General features: G+C 42.5%; 1 protein-coding gene across 6 annotated transcripts; it reads right to left on the bottom strand.

The window, feature by feature from the left end:
• Positions 1-360: 360 nt before the first annotated feature.
• Positions 361-17,086, bottom strand: tspan33a (tetraspanin 33a). Of its 6 annotated transcripts, XM_046296831.1 has the most exons (10): positions 16,665-17,085; positions 8,804-8,907; positions 8,322-8,411; positions 7,531-7,588; positions 6,745-6,872; positions 5,934-6,008; positions 2,683-2,778; positions 2,178-2,306; positions 1,785-1,946; positions 361-1,408 (listed from the first exon to the last, which is right to left on the bottom strand). In XM_046296831.1, exons 4-10 carry the CDS (start codon positions 7,586-7,588, stop codon positions 1,307-1,309), a joined length of 750 nt encoding a protein of 249 aa, XP_046152787.1. In that variant the 5' UTR covers positions 8,322-8,411; positions 8,804-8,907; positions 16,665-17,085; the 3' UTR covers positions 361-1,306. The 6 variants fall into 6 exon arrangements, with proteins under 6 accessions (XP_046152787.1, XP_046152784.1, XP_046152783.1 ...); XM_046296828.1 differs by lacking the exon at positions 8,804-8,907 and having other exon boundaries at positions 8,310-8,440; positions 16,665-17,086; XM_046296827.1 differs by lacking the exon at positions 8,804-8,907 and having other exon boundaries at positions 8,310-8,411; positions 16,665-17,086.

The raw sequence follows: 17,086 nt of genomic DNA, 5'->3' as shown, positions 1-17,086 counted from the left end.
ATGATTTAATTAAGCAATAAGGCTCGAGGGGGTGTGGTATACCGCCAATATTTAATTTTACCTTTATTTAACCAGGCAAGTCAGTTAAGAACACATTCTTATTTTCAATGACGGCCTGGGAACAGTGGGTTAACTGCCTGTTCAGGGGCAGAACGACAGATTTGTATCTTGTCAGCTCGGGGGTTTGAACTCGCAACCTTCAGGTTACTAGTCCAACACTCTAACCATGCCTCAGCATTGCTTCTTGCCTAAGAACAGCCCTTAGCCGTGGTATATTGGCCATATACCACAAACCCCCAAGGTGCCTTATTGCTATTACAAACTGGTTACCAACATAATTGGCGCAGTAAAAAGAAAGGCTTCAGGGATCAAACAACCCAGTTTATAAAACTTGTTATAGCATGCATGGCAAACTACAGTTGGGAGATTTAACATACACACAAGCGAAATTGACTGTAAAGCTAATGAGCTTATTACATTACTTGGGTTTGCGCTTTCATATTTGAGAAGGGCCGACAGAATTGTCTTGTTCTCAACTCTGAGAGTATTAGCAGATAACTGGATGGATATAAATAACAGATCAATGTCGTAAACCCCATTGACAAAAAAGTAACTGGACAGAGTCTACATTATTTCAGCAGGGTTTGGACTCCGGTTGCTGGGTTTTTTTCCCTTTTCAATAAATTACAGATCGTGCCATATTTGAGATGAGTCAAATGACGAATAGCTGTGAATGGAGGAGTTCTCCATTGGCTGTCTGGCTGGAGTACTTCCTGATTAGATGCATTGATTTAAGCTCCCCTGGGGCACAGGGTGGGCAGAGTTTCAACATTGACCATTCCATTGGTCATAAAGTGAAAACTCCACCCATCCAGAATACTGGGTGAGCTAAAACGAAACAAGCACACATTGACACACTGTCCAGGCATCTAGACCTTTTCGGAACCTTGGTTTCTCAGCCAATTCACATGGGTCTGGTCCCTCAGCTACATCAACCCATTCAGGAAATAAACCATTGGTTCTGGTAGCTCAGTTGGTTAGATTATATACTGAACAAAAAGACACGCAAGAGAGTCAAGAACACAGAAAGAGAGCAGACCACCTCGACTCTTGTCAAATGGTGGATCATCCAGCCAGAATCTTTGGCCTCAAAGCCAGTCCTTGCACCATTGAAATGATCAAGCAGCCTTGAAAATGAACACCATCTACATGAAAGCTTGAGCCCCATCTAGCAGAAAGGGGTTAGACCCTAGGGTTGACCTAGTCCTGGTCCAGTTTGATTGGGTAGGACCTGATCATGACCAGGTTACTGCCAAGGGTCAGTACGGTGCTGCAGGTTGTAGTTCTGAAGCTCAATCTGGTCCTTTATCTGGTTGATCAGAATCTGAGACAAGAGGATCCCCACCAGCTAATGACAGAAAGAGAGAGAGAGAGAGAGAAAAAGAGGACACGGGAAAACAATAGAGGCTGAGTGAGCAGAGAAGTGACTTCATGTGGTTCCTGTCCCTCTCTACACTCCTGGATGATGTGCCCATAGAGTTACAATGTGAATCTAAATAGACCAGGATTGGGGTCAAATTAAATTGAAGTCAGTCAATTCAAGAAGTACACTGAAATTCAAATTTAACAATTAAAATAACAAAATGTACTTTCAATTACTTCTTAATAACCTGAAAAGGAGAAGCTATGCATTTCTAATGTTTGATTTGAAGGAATTGAGTGACATCAATTCAAATGGACCCCAACCCTGGAATAGACTCTACAAGTGTGTGTGTGATGTCTACCTGTGGGATGGCCAGACCCAGGGCGATGCCCCCTAGCATGAACAGGTTGCTGTGGATCCAGTTGACCAGCTTGTCGATGCAGCCATTGGTGTGGATGAAGGCACCAGCCTGCAGATATGACAGCTCCTGCATCCCCTGACCACACATTGTGTTAATGACCGCCTGCAGAGAGAGAGGCAGAGGGAGAGATACATTTCAATTACAATGCACAATAATGCACAAGCACGTACATGACATTGCACATTGTGCTCGGTTGAAACTAAATCACACTTGACAATAAAGTGGAACATAAAAATAGCAAACTTAACTGTAGCCTGTCATGATTTAACCACTGTAACAAGTTGCTGGCAAGATGATTGTAATAACCCAAGGCCCCGACCTCTAACCCCTGACCTCATCTTTAGACAGCAGGCAGCAGGAGAAGGGAACAGAGCAGCGCTCTCGGCTGCGGTTGTCTGTGGTGCAGTTGAAGTACATGTTCTGAGACCAGTCGGTGTAGGTGACACCTCCACAACAGCTGAACTGAGGAGACGAGGACAAACAAGTCATTGGTTAATGGATTGTATAGCCTGTATAGTCAACAGCTGTCAGTGTATTTGTGTGAAAGTTGTTGTCAGTGTGGTGTGTAGATGTTGTCTTTTAACTCAGGAGCTCGTGAGACACATTTCTGATTAAGATCTATACAATGAACTGTTGTTTTCATTTGAGGACGATAGAGGAACCAAAAAGGATCATCTCAAAACCTTGACCAAATCTGACGGAGACCCCTCAGTACTGAATAAACAGTAGTGTAACTACCGTCGCTGTACAGTACTTGAGTTCAATGTGTATTATTTGAGAACAACAAGTATTACAGTGAGAAAGTGTTGTTTCCAGTTATATGTGGTCCCCTCCTCACCTCTTTCTGACCAAAGTCGATGAGGTTCTGGAGGTCAATGTCATCCCTGTAGTGAACGATGGCATTGTTGATAATCTCACTCACTTTATTCCGTGCCTTTAGAAAATACAGAAAAGAAAGATGACATTTGCTTAAATCATTTGTTTAGTCAATCAACTAATACACTTAATTGTACCCTGAACAAGACAAGATTGTTCCCACATGAATGAATTACAAACATGTATTTATCCTGAGAAAATCCTGGTAATATAATACCCCCATAGTTAGAAAACAGACCTGACTTTCTTTAAACTGCATTCTGTCTTTACAAACATGCACACACACGCAAGCAAGCACGCACAATGGCACGCGCACACTCAAAGTTTACACGTAGTACATTCCTCTGAAAACCAACAGCCTGCTGCTGGATGACTTAAATTGACCGGTGAAGTGCAGTTGAAGGCAACTAGCAGCAGAGGGCGCTCTCTGGCCACAAGTCACTGACTGACAAACAGCCTAAAAAAATAACTTCCTCTTCTAAATGTACATTAGCATTTTTGTCGTCATTATCATATTTCTGACCCTTATCTTACGGTAATTACATAAATTAACTGATATGAGCACTAACTGAGCCAATTGAACATTAGAAAGCCAACCATTTTCAACAGTCACAATGTATGAAAGTCTAATCCAAAAGCATGACTTTCGTTGGTGCTCTTGTAAATATTGTGAATTCACGGCAAATCTTTCTCTTTTAATGATTTCTATTTTCCTCTTGTTGTATATGCTGTGTGCACGTTTCAATTACGCAGATTTTGTTCTGCACAAGAACTGTCCTTTGGGGACAGTAACAATCTATTGAATTGACCTCAAAGAGAGATGTTGCACTTCTTTAACAAGAACTGGAGGAGGACAGAATATTGGGACCAGGTCAAGGTATAATGACCTAGCTAGAGGCAGGGGTGGAGGAGACGGAATGTGAGGGAATGAGTTTCTAGAGTAAACTTCTTAGGGGGGACCGACATGTACAGTTTATTATGGGTAATAAAATGCTGCATGATACAACCAATAAAAATAATTCCCATAGTGATACCCCCATAATTCCCATAGTGATACCCCCATAATTCCCATAGTGATAACCCCATAATTCCCATAGTGATACCCCCATAATTCCCATAGTGATACCCCCATAATTCCCATAGTGATACCCCCATAATTCCCATAGTGATACCCCCATAATTCCCATAGTGATACCCCCATAATTCCCATAGTGATACCCCCATAATTCCCATAGTGATACCCCCATAATTCCCATAGTGATACCCCCATAATTCCCATAGTGATACCCCCATAATTCCCATAGTGATACCCCCATAATTCCCATAGTGATACCCCCATAATTCCCATAGTGATACCCCCATAATTCCCATAGTGATACCCCCATAATTCCCATAGTGATACCCCCATAATTCCCATAGTGATACCCCCATAATTCCCATAGTGATACCCCCATAATTCCCATAGTGATACCCCCATAATTCCCATAGTGATACCCCCATAATTCCCATAGTGATACCCCCATAATTCCCATAGTGATACCCCCATAATTCCCATAGTGATACCCCCATAATTCCCATAGTGATACCCCCATAATTCCCATAGTGATACCCCATAATTCCCATAGTGATACCCCCATAATTCCCATAGTGATACCCCCATAATTCCCATAGTGATACCCCATAGTGATACCCCCATAATTCCCATAGTGATACCCCCATAATTCCCATAGTGATACCCCCATAATTCCCATAGTGATACCCCCATAATTCCCATAGTGATACCCCCATAATTCCCATAGTGATACCCCCATAATTCCCATAGTGATACCCCCATAATTCCCATAGTGATACCCCCATAATTCCCATAGTGATAACCCCATAATTCCCATAGTGATACCCCCATAATTCCCATAGTGATACCCCCATAATTCCCATAGTGATACCCCCATAATTCCCATAGTGATACCCCCATAATTCCCATAGTGATAACCCCCATAATTCCCATAGTGATACCCCCATAATTCCCATAGTGATAACCCCCATAATTCCCATAGTGATACCCCCATAATTCCCATAGTGATACCCCCATTCCCAAGTGATAACCCCATAATTCCCATAGTGATACCCCCATAATTCCCATAGTGATAACCCCATAATTCCCATAATTCCCATAGTGATACCCCCATAATTCCCATAGTGATACCCCCATAATTCCCATAGTGATAACCCCATAATTCCCATAGTGATACCCCCATAATTCCCATAGTGATACCCCCCCATAATTCCCATAGTGATAACCCCATAATTCCCATATGATACCCCCATTTCCCCCCATAATTCCCATAGTGATACCCCCATAATTCCCATAGTGATACCCCCCCATAATTCCCATAGTGATACCCCCATAATTCCCATAGTGATACCCCATAATTCCCATAGTGATACCCCCCCATAGTGATACCCCCATAATTCCCATAGTGATACCCCCCCATAATTCCCATAGTGATACCCCCATAATTCCCATATACCCCCATAATTCCCATAGTGATACCCCCATAATTCCCATAGTGATACCCCCATAATTCCCCCCATAATTCCCATAGTGATACCCCCATAATTCCCATAGTGATACCCCCATAATTCCCATAGTGATACCCCCATAATTCCCATGATACCCCCATAATTCCCATAGTGATACCCCCCCATAATTCCCATAGTGATAACCCCATAATTCCCATAGTGATACCCCCATAATTCCCATAGTGATACCCCCATAATTCCCATAGTGATACCCCCATAATTCCCATAGTGATAACCCCATAATTCCCATAGTGATAACCCCCATAGTGATAACCCCATAATCCCCATAGTGATAACCCCATAATTCCCATAGTGATAACCCCATAATTCCCATAGTGATAACCCCATAATTCCCATAGTGATAACCCCATAATTCCCATAGTGATAACCCCATAATTCCCATAGTGATAACCCCATAATTCCCATAGTGATAACCCCATAATTCCCATAGTGATAACCCCATAATTCCCATAGTGATAACCCCATAATTCCCATAGTGATAACCCCATAATTCCCATAGTGATAACCCCATAATTCCCATAGTGATAACCCCATAATTCCCAAAGTGATACCCCAATAATTCTCATAGAATTATGGGGGTATCACTATCCTTTCCTAGTGGAGATACAGTACCTTATCTGAGAAGACGAAGCCCAGGACACCTGCAGCTAACTGCAGCAGAAAGATGATCGTCAGGAAGATGCAGAACTGGAGGAAATAAGGAAGGAAGGAAGGGAAAAAAGAAAGAAAGAGAGAGAGAGAGGAAGAAAGAGAGAGAGAGAGGAAGAGTTAATCATTTGTTCAGTCTGAGGGCATGTCACACAAGTCTTATGGATAAGAATGTATTAGCCTGGTAATCCTTCAGGAGTCAAAACCCCCATCAGCAGATAACCTGAGGATAACCTGTAGCTCAGTTGGTAGAGCATGGCGCTTGTAACGCCAGGGTAGTGGGTTCGATCCCCGGGACCACCCATACGTAGAATGTATGCACACATGACTAAGTCGCTTTGGATAAAAGCGTCTGCTAAATGGCATATATATAAGTATTTCATACTAGGCTATTCAAATGACAGAGCACAACACAGCTGATAATTGGCAGTGGTCCAATTCCAATATTTTTAGAATCCATTCTTCCTTCCAGCTTGCCTTCCTTGAGGTAGAGATAACTGATTCATATGTTTGGCTATGTGAAAGCACCATTTCTATCTTATTGCTTTCACCCACCAATCCTTATCAGATCACTGATTTCTTCAAGGAAGGTAGGTAGGCATGAAGGTTTTATTTATCAAATATTTACAAGTCTGCATTGTGGGGAATACGTTCGTAAGTAAGCATTTCATGGTGAAGTCTACACCTGTTGTATTCTGTGAATGTGACCAATAACATTTGATTTGATTTGAGGGTGCTCTTTTAAGAAGAGTTAGAAGTGGGCTAGACCACTGACTGTCTGTAGGAGGCAGATGTTCTCTCTGAGGGAGCCCACACAGCCACAGAAGGTGATGAAGAACATGAGCACCCCCACGATCAGCAGCAGGATGGCAGGGTCCACCGCTAGACAGGCCATGGCTGCCTCTGGGAGAGGGAGAAAGAGAGAGAGAAAAGGGACAGAGAGCAAGTGAAAGAATCATGTACCGGAGAGAGGAGAGAGAGAGAGTATACGTGGAGCCAAAGAGTGAGTGAGTGAGTGAGTGAGTGAGTGAGTGATTGAGTGAGAATACGTGGCACCAAAGAGTGAGTGAGTGAGAATATGTGGCGCCAGAGAGAGAGCGCCAGAGAGAGAGTTTGATTTGTTGACAATGACTGAAGTTGGTTCTTATCTTAGAAGGAATTACAAACAGTGGGGATATTCATCAAACCTTAGGAGAAGTTGTGAGCCGTTTGCATTTTTGACATTCTTCCTAACAGAGGGACCTTTGGAACCACATAAACAAAATGACATACTCTATAAACGTCCTGTACTGCCTTGGCATCTCTGCCTTAGTGTTGCGACCAGGGTCGTGTTCATAAAGGCACAAAATAGGAGAAATGGAGTGAAACAGGAAGGAATGAGACTACCTGGTCCAATAAGAAACTCATTTTCGTTTTCCGTTTAAAAACGTTTAGCTACAGTATGGTGCAGGACCTAGGCCTATTGAACTCCGTATGAAAGCACCACTAGAATGCCATACAAACAGCTCTGGAAATTCACACTGAATGTAGGCATCCATTGAGTCAATGGAGGATCACTTACCGGCATGTTTCATCATCCTGGCGTAAATGCCAATAGACATCAACACCAATGAGATCATCTGATAAAATGAAAAGAAAAAAAAGTCAATGTTATTTTTCTTGTTGTAACTAGGCATATGGAGTAGAACGATATGAGACTAAATATGAACCTGTGTCTTTGTGACAGTATAACACAGAAGACACTCAGTCTCAAATGGGGGAGAACAGGAGGGATTTAAACTGTCCAAGGCAGATGTTTTTTATCTCAATATCAAATAATTCATTACCTTACTGTGATTGTTTGTTTTTGACCATTTTAATTGCAAACAAAAATACCTTCTTGGCAAAGAGCAATTTCTCAATCAAAAATGTTTCTAGGGTTGAAAACTAGCTGTTATTGGCAGAGGAGTTTGGAATTATTTTTTATTGGTCAATTACCAAATGTACTACCTGGTGATGTCACCAGCAAGGCCAAAAGTACATTTTCAAACAGCTCTTACAGTAAAGAGCATTATCATATTCACAATAGTATAGAAAACAGTAAGGAGGTATGTGAGAAACAGCTCTTACAGTAAAGAGCATTATCATATTCACAATAGTATAGAAAACAGTAAGGAGGTATGTGAGAAACAGCTCTTACAGTAAAGAGCATTATCATATTCACAATAGTATAGAAAACAGTAAGGAGGTATGTGAGAAACAGCTCTTACAGTAAAGAGCATATTCACAGCTCAGCTGTTCTGTAGGACTGACCAGACGTGTGTGTGTGTGTGTGTGTGTCAGTTCTGCACAGAGACTGACCACAAGACTCATCACACCGTCCCTCTCGAGGAAGAGTTTGGGGAGAGGAAGGCTCAGCTGGGGAAGACCGAGTCACACGTGCAGCAAATGATCCGGGAGCGACTGCAGAAGATCAGTGATATCAAAACACTCTGTGGAGGCCAGCAAGAAAGACGCAAATCGAGAAATAGCAGATGTGCAGTTCTTCACTGCTCTGGTGGAGTTCATTGAAAGAAGCCAGGCTGAGCTCATTGGGGTGATTGAGAAGAAGCAGAAATCAGCAGAGGTGCGGGCTGAACGGCTCATTAAAAAGCTGGAGCAGGAAATCACTGAGTTAAAGAGGAGAAGCACTGAGCTAGAGCAGATTTCACACACTGAGGACCTTCATCTAGTCCAGAGCTTCCCATCCCTGTGCACCCCATGAACACCAGGGACTGGACTAAGATTAGTGTTTACTGTGATCTGTGTATGGGGAACTTAAGGAGAGCTGCGTCTCAGCTGGAGGATACCGTTACCAAGGAGATAGAGAAGTTGTGTGATGCTGAGATGAAGAGGGTCCAGCAATGAGCAGTGGATGTGACTCTGGACCCTGATACAAGACATCGCTATCTTGTTCTGTCTGAGGACGGGGAAAAAGTGAGAGATGGATACAGGCAACACTCTCTCTAATAAGACCTAGAAAGGCATTGGAATATTTTCAGTGTCATGGGAAAGGAGGGCTTCTCCTCAGGAAGATTCTACTATGAGGTGCAGGTTGAGGGAAAACTACTAGGTTTTGGGAGTAATTAAAGAGTCCACAAACAGAGCCCTCCTGTTACGGCACCCTGAAAATGGATTCTGGAATGCACGACTCCTGGGTGATTGGGTCTGTCCTATTGGTCGCACCCAAGTCTGCCTTAAGAAGAAGCTCAGGAGAGTGGGGGTGTTTGTGGATTTTGAGGAGGGTCAGGTCTCCTTTTATGAGACTTGTTCTCCACATCATATCTTCTCTTTCATTGGCAACGCCTTCACTGAGAAACTATATCCATACTTCAACCCTGGTTGTTATGGTGGTGACAACTCAGCCCCATTGGTCATCTCTCCTGTCAATCACAAAGATTGACAATGAAATGGGAAAACATTGATTATCAGTTAACACCCTGCAGAGGTGCTGTAGGCCTACGAGTCCTGAACTTTTCATGATTCTTAACTCAACCATTGTGGTGACTTGAACTCAGTCTTGATCACTAGTAACTTAAGCCTTCTTCATATTGCAGGCCTTAAATGCTCAAATCAGTTTTATTTTCCAAATCCATTTAAGAATAGTGACTGTTCAAACAGCAAGTTACAAGTGACCAAATCAGATGTGTGTGTGTGTGTTAAGACTGCAGTCATTTGGGGCGGCAGGGTAGCCTAGTAGTTCAAACCCCCGAGCTGACAAGGTACCAATCTGTCATTCTGCCCCTGAACAGGCAGTTAACCCACTGTTCCTAGGCCGTCATTGAAAATAAGAATTTGTTCTTAACTGACTTGCCTAGTTAAATAAAGATACAAATTGCTGACAAGGCTGTGTGTGCACAGTGCACAGGCTGATTGGTGGTGTGGTGTCCGTGCGTCCTAGCACTCAGAAGTTATGTAGCAGGCTAAGGTGACGACTCTTGCCATGGACGTTTCCCAGTTGCTTTGAATGTTCAAAATCATAGTGCAAGGACACTTTTAAAGCCTCAATGGATAAGATGATCCAACTTTCACAAGGAGTCCTTTTTGTCCACAGCAGTTAACTAGCTAGCTGGGTAGCTTTCTAGCACATTCACTAATAGGTTTGTAAACTATTAACTAGCTAGCTTTCTAGCACATTCACTAATAGGTTTGTAAACTATTAACTAGCTAGCTTTCTAGCACATTCACTAATAGGTTTGTAAACTATTAACTAGCTAGCTGGGTAGCTTTCTAGCACATTCACTAATAGGTTTGTAAACTATTAACTAGCTAGCTGGGTAGCTTTTTAGCACATTCACTAATAGGTTTGTAAACTATTAACTAGCTAGCTGGGTAGCTTTCTAGCACATTCACTAATAGGTTTGTAAACTATTAACTAGCTAGCTGGGTAGCTTTCTAGCACATTCACTAATAGGTTTGTAAACTATTAACTAGCTAGCTGGGTAGCTTTCTAGCACATTCACTAATAGGTTTGTAAACTATTAACTAGCTAGCTGCGTAGCTTTCTAGCACACTCACTAATAGGTTTGTAAACTATTAACTAGCTAGCTGGGTAGCTTTCTAGCACATTCACTAATAGGTTTGTAAACTATTAACTAGCGAGTTGGCTACCACATGATCTTGTCAAACAGAGTAGCTAGCAAGCAACAAGATATGCCAAATAACAGTCTAAAAACCACTTGAGAATTCAGATTTAACCACTCAGACACAAATCTGATTCCTGGCCATGTGACGTATCAGACTTCAAACCACCTATGAAGGTAGTGTGAAATGTGGTTTGAAATATCCTATTCCATGTGCTTTTTGGCTGTTCGGACTGCAAGAAAAATAACAGATGACAATGGGATATGCAAAGAAAAAAAGGATTTTAGTCACTTCAAACTGCCAATGTGATCTGGGCTTTAGTTGTTCATTAAAGTTTCTCTCCTTTGCGTAATTCAACGTGCCATCTACAACTCTTGTATTACCTAACAAGCCTTACTAATATACACTGAACAAAAATATAAAACCCAACATGTAAAGAGTTGGTCCCATGTTTTATGAGCTGAAATAAAGGATCCCAGAAATGTTCCATAAGCACAGAAAGCTTTTCTTTCAAATACTATGCACACATTTGTTTACATCCCTGTTAGTGAGTATTTCTCCTTTGCCAAGATAATCCATCCACCAGCCAAGTGTAGCATATCAATAATATGATCATAGAGCATGATCCTTACACAGGTGCATCTTGTGTTGGGGACAATAATGTGCAGTTTTGTCACACAACACAATGCCACAGATGTCTCAAGTTGAGGGAGTGTGCAATTGGTATGCCAATTACAGGAAAGTCCACCAGAGCTGTTGCCAGAGAAATTAATGTTAATTTCTCTACCATAAGCCGCCTCCGTTGTTTTAGAGAATTTGGCAGTACATCCAACCAGCCTCACAACCTTAGACCACATGTATGGCGTGGTGTGGGCGAGCAGTTTGCCAATGTCAATGTTATGAACAAAGTGCCCCATGGTGGCGGTGGGGTTATGGTATCGGCAGGCATAAGCTACGGACAATAAGAACAATTTCATTGCATCAATGGCAATTTGAATGCACAGAGTTACCGTGACGAGATCCTAAGGCCCAGTTTATATTTTTGTTCCGTATACTAAGCTAGCTATTTTTCTTTACACTGTGAACTGTAGCTTGAAAGATTGTTGGAGCACAAGCAAGGAACTCGTCACTAGCGTTGTAGTTGAGTCACTTGGGACTCTAGTGGGACTTGAGGTTTAGTCACTTGACTACAATACTAGCAATGTGTACGTAACTTAAAACTTAAACAAAAACAATTCAGTGCATGTCAGAACAGAACCATTGCTAAGTGGGTGTGCTGTAGTATTTACACTAGTTTTAGTCAGAGTGAGTAAAAGTGGCATAAAATGTAAAACTAAATTGGATTCTCAAATATACAGTTTATCACACCGAGAATCATATAACAGAACCGACAAACAACGTTCAACTAGTGACGTTATCCATAATAGGCTGATGGGTTACAGTTCAGAACTAGTGAGTTGGGATGTGTTCTGTTCTATAGAGTTCGTTCTCCTTTGACTAAATAAACAACTTGGCTGCGATCAGAGGGCTTTTCTTATAATGGCTCTTTCACTTTTTACTCCAACCTGTAACCTTCACCAACATAACAGGGAGCACACAGCAACCCCTCTCCCACTCCAGTATCCAGTATCCACACCTTGCACTTTGGAGGGAAAAGCCTAGTCTGTCCTCCGAGTAAGGGCCAGTCTTCCTCTGCACAAAGGAGGCTAAATGGATAGTTTACAAAACCATTGTTATCTATGAAAAGATAGAGAACAAACTCTTGAGCCATCTATCCAGTCATTAGTTTGAGTTGAGCGATTCATTGGTTGTGGTGTAAATTCTGCCCTCTAAGTTATTTTGGGAAAATGGAAACAGAAAATGGGCGGCCTTCCTACAGCTCTGTACCTCAAATAGAATTGCCATGTGGTCACTAGAGATAGATATCTTCCTTGGTGGTTTCTTCAGATACCCTCTCACACCATAGTTCACATTTGTAGCAATACTGATGACTCCCTCGCTTTTAACAGTCTACGCAGGGTGTTAGGTGTGTCCTTCCAGACACATTCTCCAGCTAGCCAGAGGGGGTGAAAAACTACGTCAAAAATGCATTCCTCACAGCCAGAGATGCAAGTTTTTACAAGATCTTATCCTGTTTGCACAAGGTCGAAGAGTAGCTCTTTGACTTGTGGTACGTTGTGAGGGACTGGACTGTAACAATCAGGAGTTTGTTTTTAGGACATCCATGTTCAAACTTGTAAATCAATGTAGAAGTGGCCAGGGATGGAGATGGGGGGGAAAACCTGGTTCCGTCCGCGTTCTGGGAGTGAAATCTTTTTGACATGTAAAAAATTGTTTATGGTGAATTAAATTCATTTTACATTAGTGTGTTCTTGAGTTACTCTTTCCCCATGTCCACTTCTGCAGGTGACCCATGTCCACTTCTGCAGGAGACCCATGTCCACTTCTGCAGGAGACCCATGTCCACTTCTGCAGGTGACCCATGTCCACTTCTGCAGGTGACCCATGTCCACTTCTGCAGGTGACCCATGTCCACTTCTGCAGGTGACCCATGTCCACTTCTGCAGGTGACCCATGTCCACTTCTGCAGGTGACCCATGTCCACTTCTGCAGGTGACCCATGTGGTAAATGTAGCAGATGTAATGATACCATTACTGTACAGAATGAAGAATCAAACCTGAAAGGAAAGTATTTTGAGGGAACATCCGGGTGTGGACACCCTGACACTGTAGCCTACATGTTGTTTTGCACATAGCTAACCTCAAGCCCTGTCATTTCCTGTCTATGAATCTGCCTTTATCTGCTATGCATAGGAAGGGTTAGCTCTGGTCTCTTCACACAACCAGAAAGAGTTGCCTCTGCTAGTTAATTAACTCCTCTCTGTTAGTAGAGGAATGCCTACTAAACACCCTGGACCAGAGCTAAGGTGTTAGAGGAATGCCTAGTAACACCCTGGACCAGAGCTAAGGTGTTAGTAGAGGAAGAACCTGACCTACTAAACACCCTGGACCAGAGCTAAGGTGTTAGAGAATACTAAGTAGTAACTAAGGTGTTAGTAGATGAATGCCTACCCTGGACCAGAGCTAAGGTGTTAGTAGAGAATACGTAGTAACACCCTGGACCAGAGCTAAGGTGTTAGTAGAGGAATGCCTACTAAACACCCTGGACCAGAGCTAAGGTGTTAGTAGAGGAAGAACCTACTAAAGACACTGGACCAGAGCTAAGGTGTTAGAGGAATACGTAGTAACACCCTGGACCAGAGCTAAGGTGTTAGTAGATGAATACGTAGTAACACCCTGGACCAGAGCTAAGGTGTTAGTAGAGGAATGCCTACTAAACACCCTGGACCAGAGCTAAGGTGTTAGTAGAGGAAGAACCTACTAAAGACACTGGACCAGAGCTAAGGTGTTAGTAGAGGAAGAACCTACTAAAGACCCTGGACCAGAGCTAAGGTGTTAGTAGAGGATTACGTACTAACACCCTGGACCAGAGCTAAGGTGTTAGTAGAAGAAGAACCTACTAAAGACCCTGGACCAGAGCTAAGGTGTTAGTAGAGGAATGCCTACTAAACACCCTGGACCAGAGCTAAGGTGTTAGTAGAGGAATACGTAGTAACACCCTGGACCAGAGCTAAGGTGTTAGTAGAGGAATACGTAGTAACACCCTGGACCAGAGCTAAGGTGTTAGTAGAGGAATGCCTATTAAACACCCTGGACCAGAGCTAAGGTGTTATTAGAGAAATGCCTACTAAACACCCTGGACCAGAGCTAAGGTGTTAGTAGAGTAATACGTAGTAACACCCTGGACCAGAGCTAAGGTGTTAGTAACTAACACCCTGGACCAGAGCTAAGGTGTTAGTAAAGGGAATGCGTAGTAGAGGAATGCGTACTAACACCCTGGACCAGAGCTAAGGTGTTAGTAGGAATGCGTACTAACACCCTGGACCAGAGCTAAGGTGTTAGTAGAGGAATGCGTACTAACACCCTGGACCAGAGCTAAACACCCTGGTGTGTAGTAGAGGAATGCGTAGTAACACCCTAGTAAGTAGAGGATGGACGTACTAACACCCTGGACCAGAGCTAAGATAGGCCAACGATTATGCTAGGTTTCCTCTAGTTATGGAATGTAAACACAGCAGAACTGGACATAAATCCATGTCAAAACCTATTAACACTGCAAAGCAGTGCGGACTAAAACCCAACACTGGAAATCCCAGTCTGCAATAACAAGGCTGCTTGTTCTTGCGTCTTAGTCAGAAATCCCCTTAGTGTTGAACAGTGAGTGAAAGTTACAGTTCCCCCAAGCACCTGACAGTAGGCTGACATCTGTACTATCAATTTGCGTAGTTTGCAAACTTCTGCTTCCAGAGTTGTTAATGTTTAACAGCTGGCTGCCTTTTCATAGTCGTTATAGATATTCTGTACTCAAGGACAACGTTTGGGGAAGTAGCTAAATCAGTCGGCATGCTGACAATCATAAACAAAGCAGATGTCATGAGATCAGGAGCATTCAGAGTGGCACATTTTCCCCCCAGATGTTTTTCTATTGGACAGATCGTGAGAGATGATGGCAGTGGGGAAAGAGAGAGCGAGGGGTTGTGTCAAAGGGCACTAGGTCAGATTATAGCCTTTGCCGACACTATAGACAAGTGTGCCTACACTGACAGTCATCATGGGATGATTGCCTATGCTGTGTGATGTTAAAGCAGGGCCCATATCAAAAGGTATGAACTCAATACAGAACACCAAGCCTGGATATTTCAAAGAGCTCCTAATGTGTCATAGGTCGCTCAGAACAGCGCCGACTCTAGTGTCATCACCATCAAAGGCACATCGGTGCTTGGTGACACAGTGATTTGGGAGGGGGGTCCTCCTCACATATTTTGATACAAACTGTGACTAGGAAAGCTCATTCAAAAGGAAAAAAAATGGGGCCAAGATGAGTTTCTGATAGTCAAACATGCTAAATGCAACTGTAACAAGCATTTGATGAGGTCTAGCAACAACAAAAAGAAAAGAGCAAATAGGCCTCTCACAGATAACTGTTTCAACAGCTTTCTAGGACGTGATTGAAGTATCTAAGAGGCATATTTGATACGCTCATTTGACTACTAAACAGATTTGGAGAGGAGAGTGCATGGGCCCCCTTTTCACAGAACCCCATGTTGCACCATCAACATATGAATAAATGAAACTTTGTGTTGCTTGGCAACAGCTTGGTTAAAAAAGGAGTTGTGACAGTAGACTGGCATATACAGAGCAGTGTATATTGGAGTTTTGTTTGCTGCTCCTAGTGGTTTTCACATTATTATTGAAATGAGAGTCTGGATCCCCTCTATATAAAGACTATTAATTTAGGTCTAAACGTATTCTAGCAGCCAACGTCTATCAAGACTAGGCCCATTATTAATGGAGTAAAATTGGTTATTTAAACAGAAATGAGTTCCAAAACAAGGTGACACTTTGACCAATGAGAGAGCTGCAAGGTATGTGCAGGCATTCCCTTAGCATGCCTATAGCTCCATTCCTCACCACTATCACAGCTGGGATGTTGTAGCTGCTGTTTAAACATGTTCATCAGAAAATAAGCTCTCCTTTAGTATGACACTAGTAGGAGTCATTGGTGTCAAACATGAAGCAGAATACAACCTTTATTTCATGTACTCCTTTGAATAGGCAATATTGGTTATTTTCCACGGCTAAGGATTGATTATGATTGTTTTGTAGCATAGACGCAAAGGCATAAAAACATAGTTAAACGTTTCATCCTATCGAAGACATGATTGTAACACATAACTATTTTGTGGGGCTTAGAAAGAATGTGTCTTGTTAGTGAGGCTGGTTTTCTCATGCATTCACAAAATAACAAATTAACAGCCTAAATCAATGGTTAACCAGTCCTCACAGCAAAGTAGACTAAATGACTGGAAGTTGCTCACGTTCAATGAAAGCTATAGCCTAACAGCAAATGGATATTTACAATTTGTACAATTAAAATGTGTGCGTAACCTTAAATTAGGCAGAGTGAGGTGCACAGATTACGCAAAATCAGCAGACAAAACCAGGAGAAATCTAAGCATATTAAATACTTACCCAAAATATTAAGTTAAAAAGGAAAAGTAGATATTTGACAACTGGGCTGACAAAGCTGAACTCTTTATCGTAAGTCGCCAGGGCGGCTCTTTTCCCCATGGTTAAAAATCAGAATACCCAAATCCGTGCGTAAATGTTGGCTATCACCTTCCTTGGTCTTTCCGCAATAGTCCAGGTAAATCAAAGCATTCATACGTGCGTTTATAGCTACTTTTTATTTACGGAGTAAATTACAGTAGTCTACGTTGTGGAGCGAGTCACTTCTCACCCTCCTCGGTGGTGCTGGATTCCTATTACATTTCCTTATTCAGACAAGTCTAGAGAAAATAGGCTACAAACACAACAGAGACACGATCAAAAGCCTACAGCAGCAGCGCAACCTCGGGTTTGTAAAGAGGGCGTCTTTCTCAGTATTGTGCGAC

The sequence above is a fragment of the Oncorhynchus gorbuscha genome, linkage group LG14 (assembly GCF_021184085.1).
Source record: "Oncorhynchus gorbuscha isolate QuinsamMale2020 ecotype Even-year linkage group LG14, OgorEven_v1.0, whole genome shotgun sequence".
NCBI lineage: Eukaryota > Metazoa > Chordata > Actinopteri > Salmoniformes > Salmonidae > Oncorhynchus > Oncorhynchus gorbuscha.
Note: the sequence above shows the minus strand (reverse complement) of the source record. Positions and strands in the feature narration are given on the sequence as shown.

What these genes read in the sequence shown, in the direction of transcription:
- tspan33a (XM_046296826.1), bottom strand. Translation starts at nt 16,763, where the DNA reads ATGGGGAAAAGAGCCGCCCTGGCGACTTACGATAAAGAGTTCAGCTTT. An exon ending in GCCTGCTGTCTAAAGATGAG is followed by an intron (nt 1,947 to 2,177) that starts GTCAGGGGTTAG and finishes CTCTCTCTGCAG; the next exon opens with GCGGTCATTAACACAATGTG. An exon ending in TGGGTCTGGCCATCCCACAG is followed by an intron (nt 1,409 to 1,784) that starts GTAGACATCACA and finishes TTCTGTCATTAG; the next exon opens with CTGGTGGGGATCCTCTTGTC.